Source organism: Rutilus rutilus, assembly GCF_951802725.1.
Source record: "Rutilus rutilus genome assembly, chromosome: 5".
In the NCBI taxonomy this organism is placed as follows: domain Eukaryota; kingdom Metazoa; phylum Chordata; class Actinopteri; order Cypriniformes; family Leuciscidae; genus Rutilus; species Rutilus rutilus.
Genome location: NC_140213.1, coordinates 29,447,493 through 29,468,020, shown reverse-complemented (window position 1 = coordinate 29,468,020; position 20,528 = coordinate 29,447,493). Strand labels below are relative to the sequence as shown.

The 20,528-nt window shown below is 37.4% G+C and overlaps 1 protein-coding gene across 7 annotated transcripts; it reads right to left on the bottom strand.

The window, feature by feature from the left end:
* Nucleotides 1-984: 984 nt before the first annotated feature.
* LOC311291061 (uncharacterized protein) lies at nucleotides 985-9,820 on the bottom strand. 7 transcript variants are annotated; one of them, XM_084409927.1, is made up of 9 exons: nucleotides 9,527-9,767; nucleotides 9,189-9,360; nucleotides 8,977-9,018; nucleotides 8,546-8,608; nucleotides 5,457-5,592; nucleotides 4,403-5,381; nucleotides 3,778-3,945; nucleotides 3,236-3,331; nucleotides 985-1,502 (listed from the first exon to the last, which is right to left on the bottom strand). In XM_084409927.1, exons 6-9 carry the CDS (start codon nucleotides 5,369-5,371, stop codon nucleotides 1,185-1,187), a joined length of 1,551 nt encoding a protein of 516 aa, XP_084266053.1. In that variant the 5' UTR covers nucleotides 5,372-5,381; nucleotides 5,457-5,592; nucleotides 8,546-8,608; nucleotides 8,977-9,018; nucleotides 9,189-9,360; nucleotides 9,527-9,767; the 3' UTR covers nucleotides 985-1,184. The 7 variants fall into 7 exon arrangements, 6 of the variants coding, with proteins under 6 accessions (XP_084266053.1, XP_084266050.1, XP_084266051.1 ...); XM_084409924.1 differs by having other exon boundaries at nucleotides 5,457-5,589; XM_084409925.1 differs by lacking the exon at nucleotides 9,189-9,360.
* Between the last annotated feature and the right edge of the window lie 10,708 nt (nucleotides 9,821-20,528).

The following is a 20,528-nucleotide window of genomic DNA, read 5'->3' as shown; positions in this document are numbered from 1 at the left end:
CAGCCTTTGCTCTATGATCAGAAGGTTTTTTTTTTTTTTTTTTTTTTACCAAATGTCTTTAATTATAATGCATCTTTTCTCCACATGTCCCCAATCTACAACTATGACCCTGTTTACACCTGCACTGTAAACCCTAATAAGTTCACAGAACTCAAAAATTATTTTGTAACAGATTACACAAAAACATTTGAGTTATGATTTTAAAATTTTTAAGTTTAAATAAAATAAAAATTTAATTTCCAGTTGCCTTAAATTATCTCAATGTTATCTTATAAATATTGATATTCCTCAACTTATAATTAGGGAGTAATTCACTCAAAATTTTTAATATTTTTCAACTCATATAATGTGGGAAATACACTCAAAATTTTCACTATTTTTCAACTCATATAATGAGGGAAATACACTCAAATTTTTAAATATTTTTCAACTCATATAATGTGTGAAATATACACAATTTTTAATATTTTTCAACGCAAATAATGTGTGAAAAACACTCAAAAATGTTCAATATTTTTCAACTCAATGTGGGAAATACACTTAATTATCAATAAATTTCAACTCATAATGTGGGACATACACTCCAAATTAATTCTAAACTGAAATACTGATGCCGGCCCAATAATCAGCTAATAATGTTAGAAAACATGAAAGTGACACCACAGTGACAGTTTAACAACTTTTTTTATTTAACACAATGCGCTTTTTAAAAGGCATGAATTAAAAGAGCAGCAGTCAAAAAGTGCTTGTGATAAATTAAAACAAAAAGGAAATGACTCCATAAAAACAAAATGTTTTTTAAAGTACAATAAGTGTTAATAAAACATTCAAATAAAGTACTAGTTGTACTTCAACTGGCAACATCACATTAGTGCATCAAGGTATAGGCAAACAGTGCCAGATCTTAAATCTGAGGTAGAAGAGGCAAACATTGTCAGATCTTAAATCTGAGGTAGAAGAGGCAAACAGTGTCAGATCTTAAATCTGAGGTAGAAGAGGCAAACATTGTCATCTTAAATGTGAGGTAGAAGAGGCAAACATTGTCATCTTAAATCTGAGGTAGAAGAGGCAAACAGTGTCAGATCTTAAATCTGAGGTAGAACAGGCGAATTATTACATTCGTAAAGAGGGGGAAAAAAACAAAAACGTCCTCAATACTCAACAAATAATCCATTCTGAGTTATTCACTCATTAAACAAATCATTCTTCAGTGTCAGTAGACGCCCTTTCAATGGTTTGTTGTCCTCAAGACACATCACAACTTTTTGGATAAATGTGAACGTAAGCTCGAGATTCTTTGGGTACTGTAGGTCTAGTGCATAGACATACCCAAAGAGCAGGAGAAATGAGTCAGCCAGAGTTGTGGGACCACTCACAAGTATTTCATCCTCCACGACAATACAGATGCTTTCAGGGCTGAAGAGGGCCGCATCAATAGTGTCATCCGTGACGACTGTCAGGAGAGCCACCGGAGTGTCACTGAGATCTGGACCAACTGCTGACTATAAAACACAAATAATACAAGAATGAGTTCAGACCCTCAAGGATACAAATCATGCTAATGATGTCTAGACATCACTGTCACTTAGCACTTAAGACTGCAACTAAGCTACATGTTTAAAGTGATACTCCACTTTTTTTTGGAAATAGGCTCATTTTACAACTCCCCCAGAGTTAAACAGTTGAGTTTTACCATTTTTGAATCCACTCAGCTGAACTTCGGGTCTGACGGTACCACTTAGCATAGCTTAGCATAGATCATTGAATTGAACGAGTCCATTAGCATTTCTTTCAAAATGACCAAAGAGTTTTGATATTTTTCCCATTTAAAACTTGACTCTTCTGTAGTTAAATCGTGTACTAAGATCGACAGAAAATGAAAAGTTGTGACTTTCTAAGCCTATATGGCTAGGAACTATACTCTTACTCCTGTGTAATAATCAAGGAACTGTGTGGCCGTACATGGGTACAGCAGGCGCAATATTACGCAGCGCCCAAAAATAGTCCCCAGCCAATCCCAAGCTAGATAACTTACAACGTCATTGGCACTAAGTTTGTGTTTGCGCTGTGTTATATCATTACGCCTGCTGTACCCATGTACGGCCGCACAGTTCCTTTGATTATTACGCAGGAATAAGAGTATAGTTCCTAGCCATATAGGCTTAGAAAGTCGCAACTTTTCATTTTCCGTTGATCTAGTACACAATGTAACTACAGAAGAGTCAAGTTTTAAATAGGAAAAAAATCAAAACTCTTTGGTCATTTTGAAAGAAATGCTAATGGACTCATTCAATTCAATGATCTATGCTAAGCTATGCTAAAAGTGGTACTGCCAGACCCGGAGATCGGCTGACTGAATGGATTCGAAAACGGTAAAACTGTTTAACTCTGGGGTTAAGTTATAAAATGAGCCTATTTCCGAAAAAAGTGTAGTATCCCTTTAAACTATTTTCTTTACATATGCTTATATCTTATGTTAGTTTCACACCTATCTGTTAGCATACTTTTTGTTTAGTAGAATGATTTATACTTACCTTTTCATTTATGTAATTTCTACATGTCAGTTTGCAGAATAACAATTCAAGTAAAACAGGTCCTGGGGGATATTCCAGAAAGGACGTTCAACAAACTCTGAGCCTAACCCTGAACTCTGAGTTGACTTACCCTGTGAAGTGAAACTGAGTTTTCAGTTCCAGAACAGCTGATCTGAGTTAGGTAAATCGACTCCGAGTATGTGAACTGAGTTTTCTGACTGCGGCCATAATAAAAATCACTGACAGAGTTTTAGATGCGCAAATCTTAACATTTTGAATTTAACATCACTTTATTTTATTTTATATTAGATTAATTTGAATCAGCTGAAAATTAAATATAAAAAGTCTAACGATGGCTCCTCACTTTGGTTTCATTTCACATATTAAAGTAAAAGTTTATTCAGTGGATAATTTAACTTGTAGTAGCTTTTACCACCAAAAGATGCTGTTTTACACCCGAATGAAGTGGTGCTCACCTCCACCTCGTCCGACAGAGGCAGAGGAGCTGGTCCTAGGTTAGGGTTTCCCTCTGGAATGGATAACTCAGAGTTTCCCTCATCTCAGAGTTCACTCTCAGTTGTCACATAACCTGCTTGCTGGAATACCCCCCTGGTTCTCCTAGAGTTATTTGAGTGATGTCATATGTTTAAGCTGATTGAATAGCTATGCAAAAAGATTGATAGTGAGGCCAGTACACTTACATTACAGGTCCTGAAGAACTTGAAGGCATCTTCACGCAAGTACACAGGAAGTGCACGAAGGACGAGGGCCCGTCTCATATTTACATCAGGTTGTTTCTAGATAGACAAAAAAAAAAAAAATCCATTACAATAGTAATTAAACACTTTATAGAAGTGTTAAACAGCTCCATATTCTGATGGTGGTCATTGCTATGGGGTCATCATTTATTCAGTAAAACATTTTTCAAATGAATAACTTTCTATTGTAAATACTTTAACTCAAAGAAAAAAAAAATTGTAAATCAAATTTCACATAAACAGTAGTTATTTGGACTTATTTAAATTGAAGCTGATAAAGTATCTTTTTTAAGGTTCCTATTTCTGATAGAATACATCTTGTCAAGACACCTATCTCTGATGAGATGACAACGTTGTGTTAATGGCATAATCACTTAACCTCGGGGCACAATTCGAGTCGAGGCAATTCACACTATGGCTTCTTACAGTTGTCTGCAAACAATGTTAATAAACTGTTTCTGAATCATGCAAAGTTAAAAATTCACCTGAAGGTCATAAATCCTCATGAACTTGGCTAGCTCCTCCGCTATCTTGCCAGTCTTGGTGGCCTTGTCTCTGAACAAGGTGATGAGTTTAGGCGTGTGTCTGTCCAGCTCCTTGTAGAATTGATTGCGCAGGTTAACGTTGTTGATTCGGTGGAACTCTGCAAACACCTGTACATGGACAGAATTAAACAAAAATGCACAAAGATGAATTAGGAACAGAATTGTGAATGTATTTTAAAGAAGTTTTCTGTTGACAGGTAGCAAGACCAAGGGCAATTCTATTAGAGATGAGTCAGAAGAACCCAGGTCAAAATAGAAAGTTAATTGTCATTCATTTAAAACAAGGCTGTATAATGTTATCTAAAGGAAATTAAAATAATTAACCTCTGTATACTTTGTTTACTGTGAATGGCAAAAACATGTCACAGCGTGATGTGTTGTAAACTTTTACATCTGCCATTTGCTTTTTGGTGAATTTATTGAAAATGTAGATTTTTAAAACAGTCAGTTAAATATTGGAAATATCAATCATGTTCAAAGTGGACATGGTAAAGAGTCACGTTGATTAATTGCTCTCAACAGGGAGAACAGTAAAGTAATGCTAAAGAAAGATTTTTTTTTTTACCTGTGACTCCATAAGTAGGGCTGGCCATCTATCCACGACGTCTCTCACCCGTGGAGCTACAAGAGCTCCAACGATTTCTTGGCGACGAAGGGCATAGGTTGTGTTCATGAGCTTGCCTATGACTAATTGGTTTCTCTCAGTCTTTTCAACTTCATGTATGATTTCTTCTCTCATTGTTTCCAGAGTGGCTGTGGTTTGATCCTTCGGTAGGTTGATGATGTAGTTGACCTCAGCTTTTCGAGCTTTCTTTATGTTTTGATGGGGATGATCATTGTCAGGGTTGTTTCGGCTCCGCCTCCCTGTGTTGATGGCTACTTCTGCAACCCCAGCTTTGGCCAGATTGTTACGGTAAGACGCAACCTTGTACCCTATGTGACGTTTCCATCCCAACTCCCCATCTTCACTAGCCGTCATTCTGAGACATGGATGAGCTGTAATCAAAGCTTGAGCAGCCATTGCCAATTCCTTATCATGTGGGTATGGTTTAAAACTGTAGATCGTTTCTGCCATTTTTTTAAGGATTTCACTCTTCTGTGACCTCTTTAACTTCAGCAATTTTCCTGATTCTTCATAAACACGATTTCCTTCTTCTAGTATATGCTCCATTTCATAACCAAAACCAGGAACAACAAAGTGATCAGGCCAACTCTTCTGGCGCTGTAACGCAGATACATGTGGGAGTATGTCTGTGTCAGAAGATGCAGTAGATGAGGTGTCACCTTCAGGTCTGACGACTCTCAATGTGCCCTTCTCTGGTAACTCCTGGATGTCCACAAGAAGACAAAGATCACCATCAAAGTCTGGATCCTCATAGTGCAGGCTAAAGTCCCCATCCAGTCTGGGCTTGAACCTCTCTTGCATTATGTCTTTCAGCTCCTCCACTGACTTTGGTCGCTCGAGTAGAGTAAGTTTCAGGGCGGTGTCTCGTGCAACATACACACGCAGCACATGCTTTTGGGCAGCAGCCATCTTTTGGTTCCTAAAAGACAAAAACACGTAAATTTTCATGGAGAGTGAAGGTGACATACACAAAATATACATGTCACATACTCACTTGTTCAACACAAATACTGGGACACCACTTGAACAAGGGGATGTATGGAAGGCCAGCTGCTGTAGTGGGGCAGTTTATTCATGGACCAACTGCTCTGCACAGCTCCAAGAAAATGTTGCAGTCATCGGTTTATCTGCTTCAACAAAAACTTCAGTTCAATAATATGAAACGTTTGGGTGTCAAGAGCAATCTTCCATCTATGTTGTAAGCGCAGAGAGGTGTTTTGTCATTTAGCTCTGATGGGGTGTGAACAGCCAGATTGTTTGGGAAAAGTTCGTAAGATCTCAGGTGTTCAATGTAGTGTGATGTGTGCTCTTGGCAAAGAAAGACAACACTACTGTTAACCAGGAGAACCTGTTCAATTCTACAGTAATTAGGCAGTCCTCCCTCTTGTCCCACAGACAAAAACATTCCTACATCATAATCAGTTCCATCAATGCAGACCTTTGATGTGCTGTAAATAACATTGCTTGCAGTTATTTGTTCAATGTATGTCTTGGCCACATTTGGAAGCATTGATACCAGTACAGAAGAGACATTTGATGTCTGCTGGTGAGGTTTGAAGAATCCTGAGGCACTGAGATGGTATGCTACCATGTATTGATGCCTGTCTGCCAGTGTTTTCAACACATTTTTAAAGTTTTGTGTGTCGTGTACAACTCTCTTGAAAAAACGGTGTTTACCCTCAAACCTCATTGTCCACAAGTGTACAAGGGGCCCAAAACGGCGTACAAGGTCAGGATAGTGTTCAATGTAGTGATGCTTAGGACGAAGTTTGAAATCTGGAAAGGCTTCTTTCAGCATCTCTCTATGATCCTGTATCTTGGACTGTAAATACTGGATGGACTCCTCTGTGAATTCTGAGCACAGCGATAACTCTACTACCTCTTTTAAGTCCATTAGCACAGTCCATGCTCTATCCTCTTCAGGAACTGCATTCCCAATAATCAAAGGGAGCAGTCTAAGCAATGTGGCATTTTCATGGCCATTACCACCAATGCTTTTCTTTACAGCGAAGGTCTGTGGTATTTTATGAGGTTTGTCAAGCTTGTCTGTGTGCTGGTATGGAAACGATAGAATTCTCTCGTTCAAATATTCAAGGGTAAAGTATTTGCAACGAATCATCTCACCGATACACAGGGCGAGCTCTACGGGCACAATGCCCTCAAAAAGATCGTGGAGAGCATCAGGTGGAAAGCCAGTGACTGTATGAAAATGTTCTAGATGCTGGCTCAGGACACAATCTGCCTGAACACCATTCTGACTCTGACTATCCCCATGCATTACAGCATGCACATCACTATTATGGCTGTCTTTTGTCCTAAGACTGAACTCGCCACTTGTAACTTCATGAGTCTGAAGTTTAGCTTGTGTTGCTGTGCAGAATCTGCAAAAATATTCTGCTCTAAAAGACTTTGAAAAGCCTGCCAAATCATGGGCTGCAAGATTGTCAGACACCACACACATAACTGTTCCTTGAACTACCTTACCAATAGACTCAATGAATACCCCATCTTGTTCAAGGGTACGGAGGTCTCTCAACAAAGGACCAAGTGCTTTTTCATAGCCAAATGTTTGTATGTCAGCCACTTTACATAAAGCTGCAAGCTGTATCACATGCAGGGCTGATCTGTATTTACTGGGAAGATCAGCAAGCATCCAGTATACTGCACAGATTTTGTGTATTTTGCGTGATGTGCCAAGTGGATTGGCTATTTCCAAATCATCAATGTACAAAATGAGTGTTATCTTTAACTCATCTGAAGACAAAAATGTGTTCTCTTTGAAGTACAAACCATCTTGGTAGCTTACATAATGACTGTTTTGTGCCACTTTTGTTTCTTTAATTTTGTCCAGAATATCTGTATGATTGAAGATTTTTTGTATCATCTCAAGAATGGGAACATGCACTGCTGTGTGTCCTGGCTGTAGCAGATACTGTACAGGCTTTACCACAGGGTAATTATTTTCGATGAAGGTTTTCCTTCTCTTGGTTGAGGATAACTGCTTACCCTTAGTTGTGGCACTGACAATAACATTACTGTCCATAACAGTACTGACAACCTCATTTAGAAGTGTTTCACTGACAGTGATGTCATGACTCTGTAAGACCTCTCTAATGTCATGTTTGAGTATCGGTTGGGACAAGGAAAATATTTGAGTCAATTGTTCCACTATTTCCTGAGATGCCATGTCAGATACATGAAGAATAGATTGCATCTTTAAGAATAATGATGCCAAATTATGGTTCAACTGAGCTCTTAAAGTGTCTGTGTCACACTGACTGTTTACCTCATCGAGATCAAATGTGTCCGCAGACTCTGCACTGTGACTTTCAGCAGGTTCCCCAAGACTTTCTGCTGCAACTACAACTGGGGCACTATCACTGTCTGCCAATACAACACATTCACCAAAGTCTGAATCACCACCATGTTTTCTACTCTTGTGTGCATTAAACGCTGAGTAGCTATTTGTTCTGTAATTACAGTTCTTGAATGGGCATGCTACCATCTCATGACTTCGTAAATGATTTCTCAAATGACCAAATAGAATTTCCTCAAAAAAGGGCTGCTTGAAGTTGCACAAAGGACATGTAAAAAAACCACATGCTCCTTCAGTTGCACCTACTCTACATGACTCATTGTGAGATCTTGACAGATGAGCTTTCATCGCTTCGAATGATGGAAAAGTACAAATGCAACTGTCATAGAGACATGGCAGGGGGGACACTCTTGAATATTGGCTATGCAGTACAGTATAGTGCCAAAATAATTGTCCCCGGGTATTTGAAGTTGCAGAACACAACTTGCACTTCCACTCCATTGGGCCAACTTCAGCCTGCAATTTAAATATTTTCAATTAAAGTTTAAACCATTTCAGGCCTGGTTTGCACTTTTGGCTATTCCCATTTTTATTTTATTTTAAGTTAAAATGTGTGTAAAATTTTGAACGATGGGGAAATTATTATGCTAACCATTCGACAAAACAAATTAAGTCTGTTCTGCTGCAAAAAACTAAACATTGTGAATAATTCACAGTGAAAATCTTTTTGAAAAAACTAAAATTAGTACACAATTTACAAAATTTACCTATTGGCACCTTGTCTGATGGTGAAACACTGACTCTCCGTAGCACTCTTTGTAGTCTGATATCTGTACACAACATGCGCACAAAGATGATTTGTTAATGTTCAAAAAACATTTTTTAAATAATACATAATGATCAATGAAATTTAAAAAAATGAATATACAGATTTAAAAAAAAATCGAATCTATCAAAAACATTCATTTTACACTAATTATAGCAAAAATTAAAATGTTAAAAGATGAGCTAGTTATATATATTAAAAAAAAAGAATTGTGTGCTAATATATTTACTATTTCTGTTGTTGTTGTTTTTAACAAAGTATTAATAAAGGGTTCATGGGATAAAAACATTTAAATAAATAGAAAAAGAATGACTGTTGAAACACATAAAATAAAACCAATTGTCAATAACACTCTTTCATAATCCATCCTACCTGAAATTATTTCGAGATGATCTCACATCCATACACTTGAGCCTACGAAAAAATACAAACACAGGCCTGATTAGCATCATGATAACACTCACATTATGTTTTTTAGCATTGTTCGTTTTACGCTAGCACACACATGCACACAGCTCGACAACGCTAAATATTGACTGTGTAACGCTGACTCTTATTGAAATTAGTATACTCAAAGTACGCACATGCATTAACGTCGAACAGCAAAAACAACGACCGCCAGAAACCAGCGGGAATCAGGGATAACGTTATGCTTTTGGACTCCGCCAGAGAATTCAAAACTCATGGACGTTCCTCCACCGTCAATGTCCCGGGCAAACATGAATTATGGGTAATGTAGTTCATCCAGGAAACCCGCTGATAACGTTAACAGAGACGTTACTCAGTTGTAAGATGAACTAAGTAAGGTAACTTAAAGTTAACGTTAACGCATTTGTCACATTCAACAACTTCTAAAGTTATAATTACTTGGATTTGTAAATATTTTATATATAATATATAAAAAAACGTTAGAGTTACTTACCAAATCAGGGCTGATGATAAGACGGCGCTTAAGAAAACGAGGGCAATAAGACTGATGAAAATAACTGAAGTGGTGGTGGTTTGAAGCGGGGGGATAAAAGTGTGCATTCCAAACAAATAAAAACAAATTAAACTGTGTTCTAACTCCACATGGGCTGGCCAAAACTTCACCGCATCAAAGCAAATTCAAGATGGCGGACTCAGCTTTCCTGAGGGAGAGATAAGACCCACCCACCAAAACGTCATGACGTCGATAACGTCATGACGCTACTTTATGGTTCCTAAACTTTTTGAGCGTTCCACACAAATTAGCTCTAAAATACTGAGCCCTATTCAATTTAAATTACATAAATCTCAACAGAGCTCAACACTTTATAGTTTGTTCAACTGCATAACGACATTTGACTGTTATGACCTTATTAGTTATAAGCTAGTACAACTGTTTGGGATTACAGTGTGGTATTACGATGCGTTTTAGTTGAATCTCAAGTGGACGACACTAAGTGTAAACAGGGTCTACATTTTGAGCTTGTCCACTTTCAACAACTTCCAGAGGTAGTCGAAAATGTATTCAACCGGATTGCTTTCATAGTGTAGACGCACTTGTTGTCGAACAGCCACAAACGACCACCTACTGTCTGCCTACTCTCCGCCTACTGACTTAATGTGTAAACATTATGGGATGCGCGCAAGCCAGACGGGATTTAAACTTTGTCGGCTGAAGACCCAAGTTTGGTTTGAAGACGAAAAACGTACCAAGCACAATGAGACCCTCCCCTCAAAGAGATCAGAAAGTGATTGAAAGTGGACAAACGAGATGTATTTAAACACCGGGTGTAAACGGGAATGTGTCTCCCTTGTCTACTAGTGATCTAATCGACCAAAAATCTTAATACCAGGTGTTAACAGGGCCTCAGATTCAGAGAAACTCATTTTAGAAACTCATTTTAAACCAAACAAACTAACCAATGTTTCAGTTACAAAGCAGAACAGCACAATATGAGCTGATATGTGAACTTGCTAGAACATATGTGACCCTGGATCACAAAACCAGTCTTATGTTGCACGGGTATATTTGTGGCAATAGCCAACAAAACATTGTATGGGTCAAAATTATAGATTTTACTTTTATGCCAAAAATCATTAGGATATTAAGTAAAGATCATGTTCCATGAAGATATTTTGTAAATTTCCCACCTTAAATATATAAAACATTTATTTTTGTGAATGGATGCAGCACTATCGCCAATAGAAATGGACAACTTTAAAGGCCATTTTCTCAATATTTCGATTTTTCTGTACCCTCAGATTCCAGATTTTCTAATAGTTGTATCTCGGCCAAATATTGTCCTATCCTAACAAACCATACATCAATGGAAAGATTATGTATTCAGCTTTCAGATGATGTATAAATCGCAATTTTTAAAGAATTACACATAAGACTGGTTTTGTGGTCCAGGGTCACATATTAGTGCTCTTGATATCATGTATAATAATTTTAAATGTTTAATGATGTGTGAGTGACTGCGTTAATAATTTCAGAAAATTTGCACTTGTACCTTTGTAATCATTAAAAATTCAACATCACCATCATGACTCAACAGGATCCCCTTTGATGATTTTTCCCCTCAGAATTGTGACATATAAACTCTGAATTGCAAGAAAAAATTAATTTCTAGCTTTTTTTCTTGCAATTGTGAGTTTATATCCAGCCATTCTGATTTTATAACTTATAATTGTTAGCATATATCTCACAATTCTGACTTTATAACTTGTGAATGCAAGTTTATATCTCACAATTGTAAGGTAAAAAAGTTAGAATTGTGAGATAAAAAGTTGTTTTATTCCGTGGCGGAAACAAGCTTCCATTAAATTCATCCCCTTCCATGCTTCTATACTATGATTTATGATGCAAAGATAAATACACTAAAACCTCATCGGCATCAGTAGTGATTGTGTGTGCTTGCTAGTTGAAAAAAAAGAGCGAAAAGTCAAGGTAGCTAATAAGACTAACCTTTAACTGAACAGAAAGGCAAAGAGAGATATGAGGCCATGCTTTCTGCTGTATTTGAGTTCGCAAAAGCAACAGAGAGTTGCAGCCATGATTACATTTATAATCAGCACCATATTCACTAAAGCAATTAGGCAAATAAAGTAACATAGCGAGTATCAGAGTCGGCTGGCGATGGTGTTGACGCTGCCGACGACCATGCACTTTTAGCCAGTCAGCGATTAGCAGGCAGACATGATCGAAAGAGGTGTGCTTGCACTGAAAATAATGAAATTAGTTTATTTCAGTGGAGACCCAATCCAGATTTAGAGACCAGAATTTGGGAGCTGGCTCTTTTGATTGGGCCAGTAAGCAACCACCTAGAAATGCCTTTAAAAAAACATTAGAAAGCCATAGCCACTTCATCACCGTGACCAGTTTTGCACCACTTTTAAATTATTTTTAAAAAACAAATTATGCTAATAAACACAATATATACTGATCACCATTAACAGTGGTGTTTTTAGGCAGGCTTGTCTATCTAAAACTGTGGCATTGGTGTCTCTGAATCTTAAGCATCTGATCCAGTTAATCAGACATGAAAACTGACTACAGATGTCCATTCAGACCACAGTCAGGGACGAATAAACATATTAGTTACTGCTCAGCACCAGCGTTCTATTTTTAATTAATTTACCCAAATGTCAAAAACGCCTGAGTATCCCAGCATGCAAATGAACACTGAACTGTGACAGACATCGAGCCTTCAAAAAAGATGTCACATGGAACCCCATTTTAAACCCTTTTTAGTTCAAACGTTAAAGCAAGTAATTGCAAATGTCCTAAATGAACACGGAGAGAGAACGAGAAAGAGAAGGATGCATTTTATTACCCAATCAATACAGACATGGTTCCTAAATGAAGTCCAGTGATATTCATAACTTATACATCTGCTATAATGGATCATTCAATAGGTTTTAATGTTTTTTGCAATTGCATCACAAGTAATTTACTGGGTAATTAACAATATGCAATATTAATGAAAGCTTTCTGAAGCCTCTGGGCATTCCTTGTCATTGGTTCTACGAAAATGACTTTACCGTTACTTCTATAACAGGTAGAGCTCAAAGTGGAATATAAAATAAGCATCTTGTTAACACATGTATCTAATGTAAATTATTATTATGTTAAATCTCAATAAATATGAATTATCATCATAGTGAACACAATATATATATTAGTAACCAATTGTGAAGACTTGCAGAAAAATAAATGATTTTATACATTATTATATTATATTATATTATATTATATTATATTATATTATATTATATTATATTAATGATATTATTGTCACAGACACACCAGGGTTCTACCGTCACTCCCTCACAACAATCCCTGTCACCAGAGTACTGATCACCTGCAACTGTCACCCATCAACGCACCAATCAACGCACTATATTAGCACACACCTCAGCCTCAGTCTTTGTCTGGTCTCCAATTCGCATACACCACCCATTCACTACTTACCTGTGCGTTACTTACCTGAGAAGATTCTAGCTCCTGTTCTCCAATTCCTAGTTCTCCTCTCCAGCGTTCCTCTCCCTCGTCTCTGTGCACTTCCCATGCCACTGTGGATCTCACCTGTTCCCAGTAACTGAGTTGTGAGCTATCCTTTACCCTGCCCATCCTTCCCGTCTGCTTCACTGACTCTACGAAAGAGTTTGCATTGTCTTTCTCTATATTCACCTGCTTGCATTGCTCACTGTCGTTTAAATAAACTCGTTGCTTACTTTCATCAGTTCTCTCTGAGTCTGAATATTGTTACTATTATATGATATGATTCAGGGTTCTGGTTCAAGGAACGAAAACAAAAACTGGAAATTAATGAAATTTTAACAGGAACGTAAACAAAAATGAAAACAAAATCAAGCTTAGTCATTCCGAACGGAAACGGTTATTTAAAATTACCTTTAAATGGTTAAAGGTGCATCAGTGATTCTCTGCAGAAAATGTTTTTGTTATGCTGGTTGAAAGTCTCCTCATATCCTGATAATGTAATTTTGTATTACATGTTTTAAATGTATTTTTATAAATATATGTTGTCTGTGGAAGGCGTAGGACCATAAATGTTCGTTCAATCGTTGCATTCGGTCTGAGCGGTCCTATAGCATGTGTTCCTGTCAGTCAACGTGTGTTTGCATACCACTGCGCACGCTGTTCACCAGGGTTGCCAACTCTCACGCATCTGGGATGACACTCACGCTTTCAGCATCAATCTCATGCTCTCACGCACACGCAAGAAATGTCACGCCAAAATCCATGTTTCTCCCCTCTCAGTTAATTTTCTGTTGATGACTATACTAGACCACAGCGTATTAATGACAGGAGTTTAAGGCACACAGCTGTAACATCTGCCTACAACGTTCTCAGTGCAGTATTCTCTGATTGTTGATTCGCTGAAAACCTTGCACCTGATACGTCAGTTGCGTGTGAGAAGTTCAGAGAGAGTTCAGAGCATAGGTTCGGAGTCGGAGCCACTGATGCGCGTTTGAAAGTTTGCATGACAATCAAGGTAAGCAGATAATACAGACGTAGCCTTGCCTAATCAGTCTGTGTGCCGAGAGTATTCAACTATAGTTGCAAACGTTGTCTGACGTGCGTTATGTGGGCTAGCTATTTGCTCAATAAAAATAGGCTCATGGTACAAATTACGTTTTGGCAAATCGGGCAAGTGGCATTTTAAAATTCCCCAAATGATCAAAGGTTGCCCAGATTGTGTTGAGCCTGCCACAGTCAAATGCGGATGCTGAGCGAACCTTTTCAGTTATTGGCCTAAACAAGACTGACACCAGGAACAGACTGTCACTTGATGGCACCCTATGAGTGATGGGAAGTTCAGATCATTTTATTGACTCACTTGTTCTACCTCGTTCATTAAAATGAACTAATCTTTTTTCGAGTCATTTCGTTCATTTAAGGGGCTTTAAATGTTATACTTTTAACAGCAAATTCCCCGAACACATCCACCTACGCAGTCTTCATCATATTCTGAATTAAGAAATCATTATAATGCAGTCAAAAATAATTTACAGGGAACATAAATAATTACTTTACCTTCCGAGTCTTTCATTCATTTGTCACGTGACAGACGCATTACGGTTCATGAACGGATCGAACCCTGCTTCAGATACGAGCCTCAGAGGTGGTGAAAGCAGGCCAACACTGCCACTGTGGCATAGGCTACAACAGGCCTAATGTGTAAAACTTGTGTGTTGTGGTTTTCTGGGGAGGTTGAGTAACTATTATGTGTCCCTTTTGTTTTGAGATTTCTTATTGTTTTGATGTTGTTGGTTTACATGTGTGTTATTTAATCACCTCGATCTTATTTTTTTTTATAGTGCAATCAATCAATTAATTGTAGGGTAGAGTGGGGGAAAACGCCCCCCCTGGGGTAAAACGCCCCCCACCTGTTTTTCCCAAAATAACCACTAAAAGTAGTCAAGATACATTTTTACTGTTGCTATGCACTACGTTGATAACGGGGATATACAAATCTCTACGGAGAAGCTGACACCAGCGACACATTTGAAGAGAAGAGGATTACATGGTAAATGCTATAATTTTCAGATATTAGTAAATAAGTGTTTAAGAGAATATTGTTCTGCAGGATATCGCAGTGATGTATGATAGATGAATAGTGAAGTCTGTAGTTTGAGATCATATATTATTTATAAGGAATATAATTATATTTTAAAAATTAAACATTTTTTTAAAAACTCATAGCTTCTGGGGTAAAACGCCCCCTACGCTGAGGGGTAAAACGCCCCCCCCTGGGGGCATAGTTTCTCTATCATAATTACTATAATAAAATATTTCTGTCTATCAAATCCTTTGTTTTACACTTAATGCAGTATAACTAAGTGGTAAAATCTAAATATTTGAACAAAACATGAAAAAATTACCTCAAGTGAGCATTAACTAGCTAGCTTGCTAGCAAAGTTAGCTCACTGAGGGAAGGTAGTTAAATTTGGCTATTTTGGACATTGCTGAAATAAATATTAATATATATACATGTTGATACATTACTTGCCTTTTACCTTTAGAGATTAAAAACTATTGTCTGTTAATTTTGCTGTTGATCTATGAAGCAAACTGGTTGGTAAGAAAGGGTGCATTTTACCCCACCGCTGGGGCAAAACGCCCCCTTTGTACAAAAATATTTTTAGTGAAAATACTAATTAATTATGAAGGCTGAGCAATTTTAATATTTAGTGAATAACTCCTGCCATAGTCACTCAAAACCGGGATGGCAATTCTAGTCACATTTATGTTTTTTTTCACTGTAATGTCACATTTTCCTTAAGGGGGGCGTTTTCCCCCACTCTACCCTACATTTTGAAAACACGTTTCCATTATATTAGTTTTTTTTTTTTTTTTTTTTTTTAATCAGGGTTTATACTAAGTAAACAAGGACTGACATTTTTTTAATTAGGGTTAGGGTTGCCAAAAATTTTCTGAGAAAGAAAAGTTTTACAGAGTCTTACTCCAGCCAAAGTCCCAAAGTTGGCAACCCTGTGTTCACACAGACATAGCGCGTTCGCGTTCACGTACGCTGTGCAGACAGAGTGAGAATGGCAGGCAAGCAGCAACAACCTAATTTTCCTTCTGAACCGACAACAAGTGGCACTGGCAAAGGATCTACGATCTATATCTTCATCGGAGCCAAGCAGACTCTCATTGTAGAAACCCTATCATGCAAGAAATGTTATTACACAGTTTTGCTAGCTAAACAAACCGAAAACTTGCTGCATCTAATTCTGTTTGATATTGTAGTGTTACTAACTGTACTATAAAGTTTTCTCACCGGTGAATGACACATGATGTATTGCAGTAACGTTGTCTCCGGTCTTCTTGGATGTGCGCGTTCATGCTTTCAGGAGGCGTGGCTTTGGACGACGATTTGCAGAGAGATGTAAGCTTTTACGGCTAACAGGCTAAAGTTAGCATTTTCCCAGATGTCCTACAGCACCTTTAATAACATTATTTTATAGTTCTGTTTAATATTTTCATTTGGCAGTCACCATTCATGAATTCAAATTTGACGTTGACGCATTCAATGTGAGTGTTGATAGCTCAGCTATCAAGGCATCATAGATAAGTTGCACTGGCATTAGCTTTTGGATCTCTTTTTCTGAGGATATATCAACGAAAGTTAAAGCATACATTTAAGTGAAAATAAATGGCTAAAAACCAGCGAAAATTTCAGGGAAGTGTAGAACCGCTAGTATTCAGGAAATTAAAATAAACAACATTGTATTGACACTGTGGGGAACATCATCAGTATGACCAGTGTTTAAAGCACGTGTAAACACAACGATTTTATTGGCAACAACAGTCCATGACGTCATTACTGGAGCGCCCTTGAGTATAATGGCCGTTTCACACTGCCAGCGTGTATGTTAACCAATGAGTGCATTCACACTGGGAGCAGGAGCATAGCATGAGCAGCAGAATCTATTTTGCTGCGCTGCTCATGCTCAATTTAAGTGAAAGCACACTTTTGATGTACAAAATAAATATGATTTCACACTAAATTTGCTCAAAATGCACAGAATAAGCATGTCTAGTGTGTTTAATAAGAACTGGAGTATGTCAGAAAAGAAAATGAAGAATCAAAAATATTTATAGAAGATTTGCTCATTTAAACTTCTTTTTATTTATTCAGTTTGGGTGAAAGTATGGTGTATTATAATAATAATAAAAAAAAACTAAAGTGAACTAGCCAGAAAATATGATATATAACTTTCTTTTAGTTTGCTGTCTTGTTAACATCAAAGTATGACTGAAACGACAAGATCAGAGCTGCTTTTTCACCAGCGAATATTGTGATTTGTCCATCATTAACAGCCACATCTGAGGAAGTAACTGCATCGCATTATGTTTTCATCAACTTACAGGTAACAACGTTTATTTTAGCTATGTGGGTGCTCAGTTTTTCCTGTCGTTTAATACAATTGGCCAAAATCTTATAAAAGTGAAGTGCTATGCAGGCTATGACTAGACAGCAAATTCCAGACTAAGACTCTCTTCTCTGCTCCTCAAAAAACATAAAACATTAACCTTTACAAACATTGTGTTTTTTGCACTGCAAACAAGAAGAGACAGTCTCCAAAATGTGTGCAGCACTTCATTCATGATTGAGGTGGGTGGAGCTATGAGGTTTTGTCAACAGTTTGAGGATCCACTGGAGTTAAGATGTATATTTACGCTCTTGTATAAAGTTATAAGCGAAATAATATGAATAATAATAATGTTATTAACAGGTTTTTTATTTTAATTTTTTATGATCAAACTGTTTTTAGAACTGTAATGTAACAGACTTCAACTTCAAAGTCTTGAAATCTCCCCACATCTATTATATTAATTGGACACTGAGGTATACTGAAAACCTGGTGCACTGGCCACTGCAAACATGCATGTTTAAAAGAACATGTCTGCCAATTAACACTCAACATGGACATGTTACTGCAATGTCAGTCATGTCCCTCTTCGTGTGTTTCATTATCATTGTGATCCGTCTCCAGGCATGTAATTGCAGGACATACTAGAGCACTGTCCTGTTACAGTAATTTGAAGGAAGCTCAGATAAAATGCTGCAGGACCAATTTGAAACATGCAACTCTGGTTTCTGTTCATGGCATTCACAATCACATGTACCATATGGTGATCTTGAATTAAATATCTCAGGAGCATATCTGAAGGCTTCCATGCTGGCATAAATCATCATTATAGCTCAGTCATTTTACCTTTTCTCTGTGGGAAGACTAAAGTCAAACCTCCGAAATTATTGTTTTACGCTACACTTCACTCAGATATAAAAATGCTGTGATGCTTTCTGGGAAGTTGTCTTTTAGGTCACACTTGACTTTAGGTCACAAGTGCAATAACAATATTTACAATCTGAAAACTGCTACTGAGAGAAGCACAGTAGGAAATTTAATTCTCAAGTGTGGAACTGCTGAAAAAGAGTAAGTTAAAGAGAGAGAGAGAGAGAAAAAAGAAAAAAAAAACGATTTATATGTAAATAAATTGGCTATGTGCTTTATTACTGCTATGTGCCTTTAAACTCAAGCATCACCTTGTTTTAAAATTTGCTGACAGTTTGGGGACTCCCGTCTAGGTTCTATTCCAACCTAATATATATATATATATATATATATATATATATATTTTTTTTTTTTTTTATGTTAATTATAGGTTTGATAAAGAGGAAGTGCAGCTGTACTTTAATGGCTGTGTATCAGAAATTAATTATAGCATAGTGATGAAATGAAACTTCCTGTTCTAGAATTAGAGATGATTCCTCTATATTAGATGCACCCTTATTGTGAGCGACATTTACATTTCATTTAATAATTTGGCAGATGCTTTTACCCAATGAGGAACATCACAATCAATTTGTCAAACAGATGCCAAAAATATCCACAGTATCGCAATGGCAGGTTTCACGGGTAAGCTAAAGTACAACAACAGCATTGACAAAAACATTTTTACATTTATAGGAAGTGGATTAGGTAGATATACATTTTATTGTGGATTAGGGTTATGTTAGTGTCTGCAGATCAGGGGAAGTTTAGAAACTTGTTCAACCACAGAGATTATCAGAATCAGACAGAGCGTTATTGCCAGGTATGTTTGCACATACAAGGAATTTGTTTTGGTGACAGAAGCTTCCACGGCACAAACAGAATGACAGTGACAGGATACAGATAATAAAAATAATAAAAATAGGATAAGTAAATAGGAAATAACAATATACAAAAGATATTTAAAAAATACATAATATACAAAAATAGACAATAGATGGTATATGCATGTTCAGGGATGTATGTACAAATGCAATGAAATGTAAACATATCGTCGCTGTCCGATGAAAATCGCGTATGTCCATTTTGCCGATTTTGAGATTTTTTGACGGATAGAATGTCCAGGTTCATTTCCGTATACAGTATGCTTCACATATCTAAATGACCAATGAAAAGTTGTGAAATCATATCATCTGATTTTCACGTATATCCATTTGGTGTCAAAGCTGTCAATCACGCCGCGTATCTCCCACCCTGTGGAGGCATCTCGCCGGTCTCGTGAAGTTTCATCTTAAGCGTCTCTGGAAGCTCAGCATTGGATAGCCGAATAACACTGTGAGGTAAAGTATCAGCAAACGTTTGTTTTTGACAACTGTTCTCAAGTTTATTATATTCGCAATATATTCACAACTATTATTGTGTTATTGGGAGTGGAGAGAAGTGACAAAATTACGGTAGGACTGTGCAAACAAAGTGTCTGTCTAGCATTGCCATGTCAGTGTATTGATTCATTGTCCCTTCATAGTTTGCAAGAGACATTTAAAGGGGGGGTGAAATGCTATTTCATACATACTGAGTTTTTTACACTGTTAAAGAGTTGGATTCCCATGCTAAACATGGACAAAGTTAAAAAAATTAAGTTGTACGTTTGATGGAGTATTTCTGTGCCAAAAATACTCCTTCCGGTTTGTCACAAGTTTCGGAAAGTTTTTTTCGAGTATGGGCATGTGTGATGTCAGATGGGGCGGAATTTCCTTATACGGGTCCTAAGGGAAATTCTCCCAGAAGGGCGCGCGCGCACCCGTAGACCAGAGCGAGAGAGCGAAAGCAGTACACCCATCAAAGCGCTGTGCTCGCTGCAGTCACAGGACTTTGTTTGTTCCCTGCATTTCGACGATGATTGTTTTATAAACAAGGCCCAGTTCGACGCCGGATTTAGCAGTCCCAACGATAAAGGTTCACGGCCGTGCGTTGGAACCGCAGGCGGTGAGTAAAACTGCTTCAAATGTCTGTGTGTTGTTAGCTATCGGCGCGTAAGCACCGCCCACACGGCACGCCTCCAGTCGCTCGTTTTTTTCCAGAAAGACTCGGTACAGCCTATCTTTCTTTTATAAATATAATAAAACTAAAGACTTTTTGGAGAT

Bases quoted from the DNA above. Each gene is read 5' to 3' on its own strand.
- LOC311291061 (XM_084409927.1), bottom strand. From the start codon at position 5,371: ATGGCTGCTGCCCAAAAGCATGTGCTGCGTGTGTATGTTGCACGAGAC. The intron at 3,946-4,402 runs GTAAAAAAAAAA...GTCCATGTACAG, and splicing joins CCCTACTTATGGAGTCACAG to GTGTTTGCAGAGTTCCACCG. The intron at 1,503-3,235 runs GTAAGTGTACTG...TGTGTTTTATAG, and splicing joins AGTTCTTCAGGACCTGTAAT to TCAGCAGTTGGTCCAGATCT.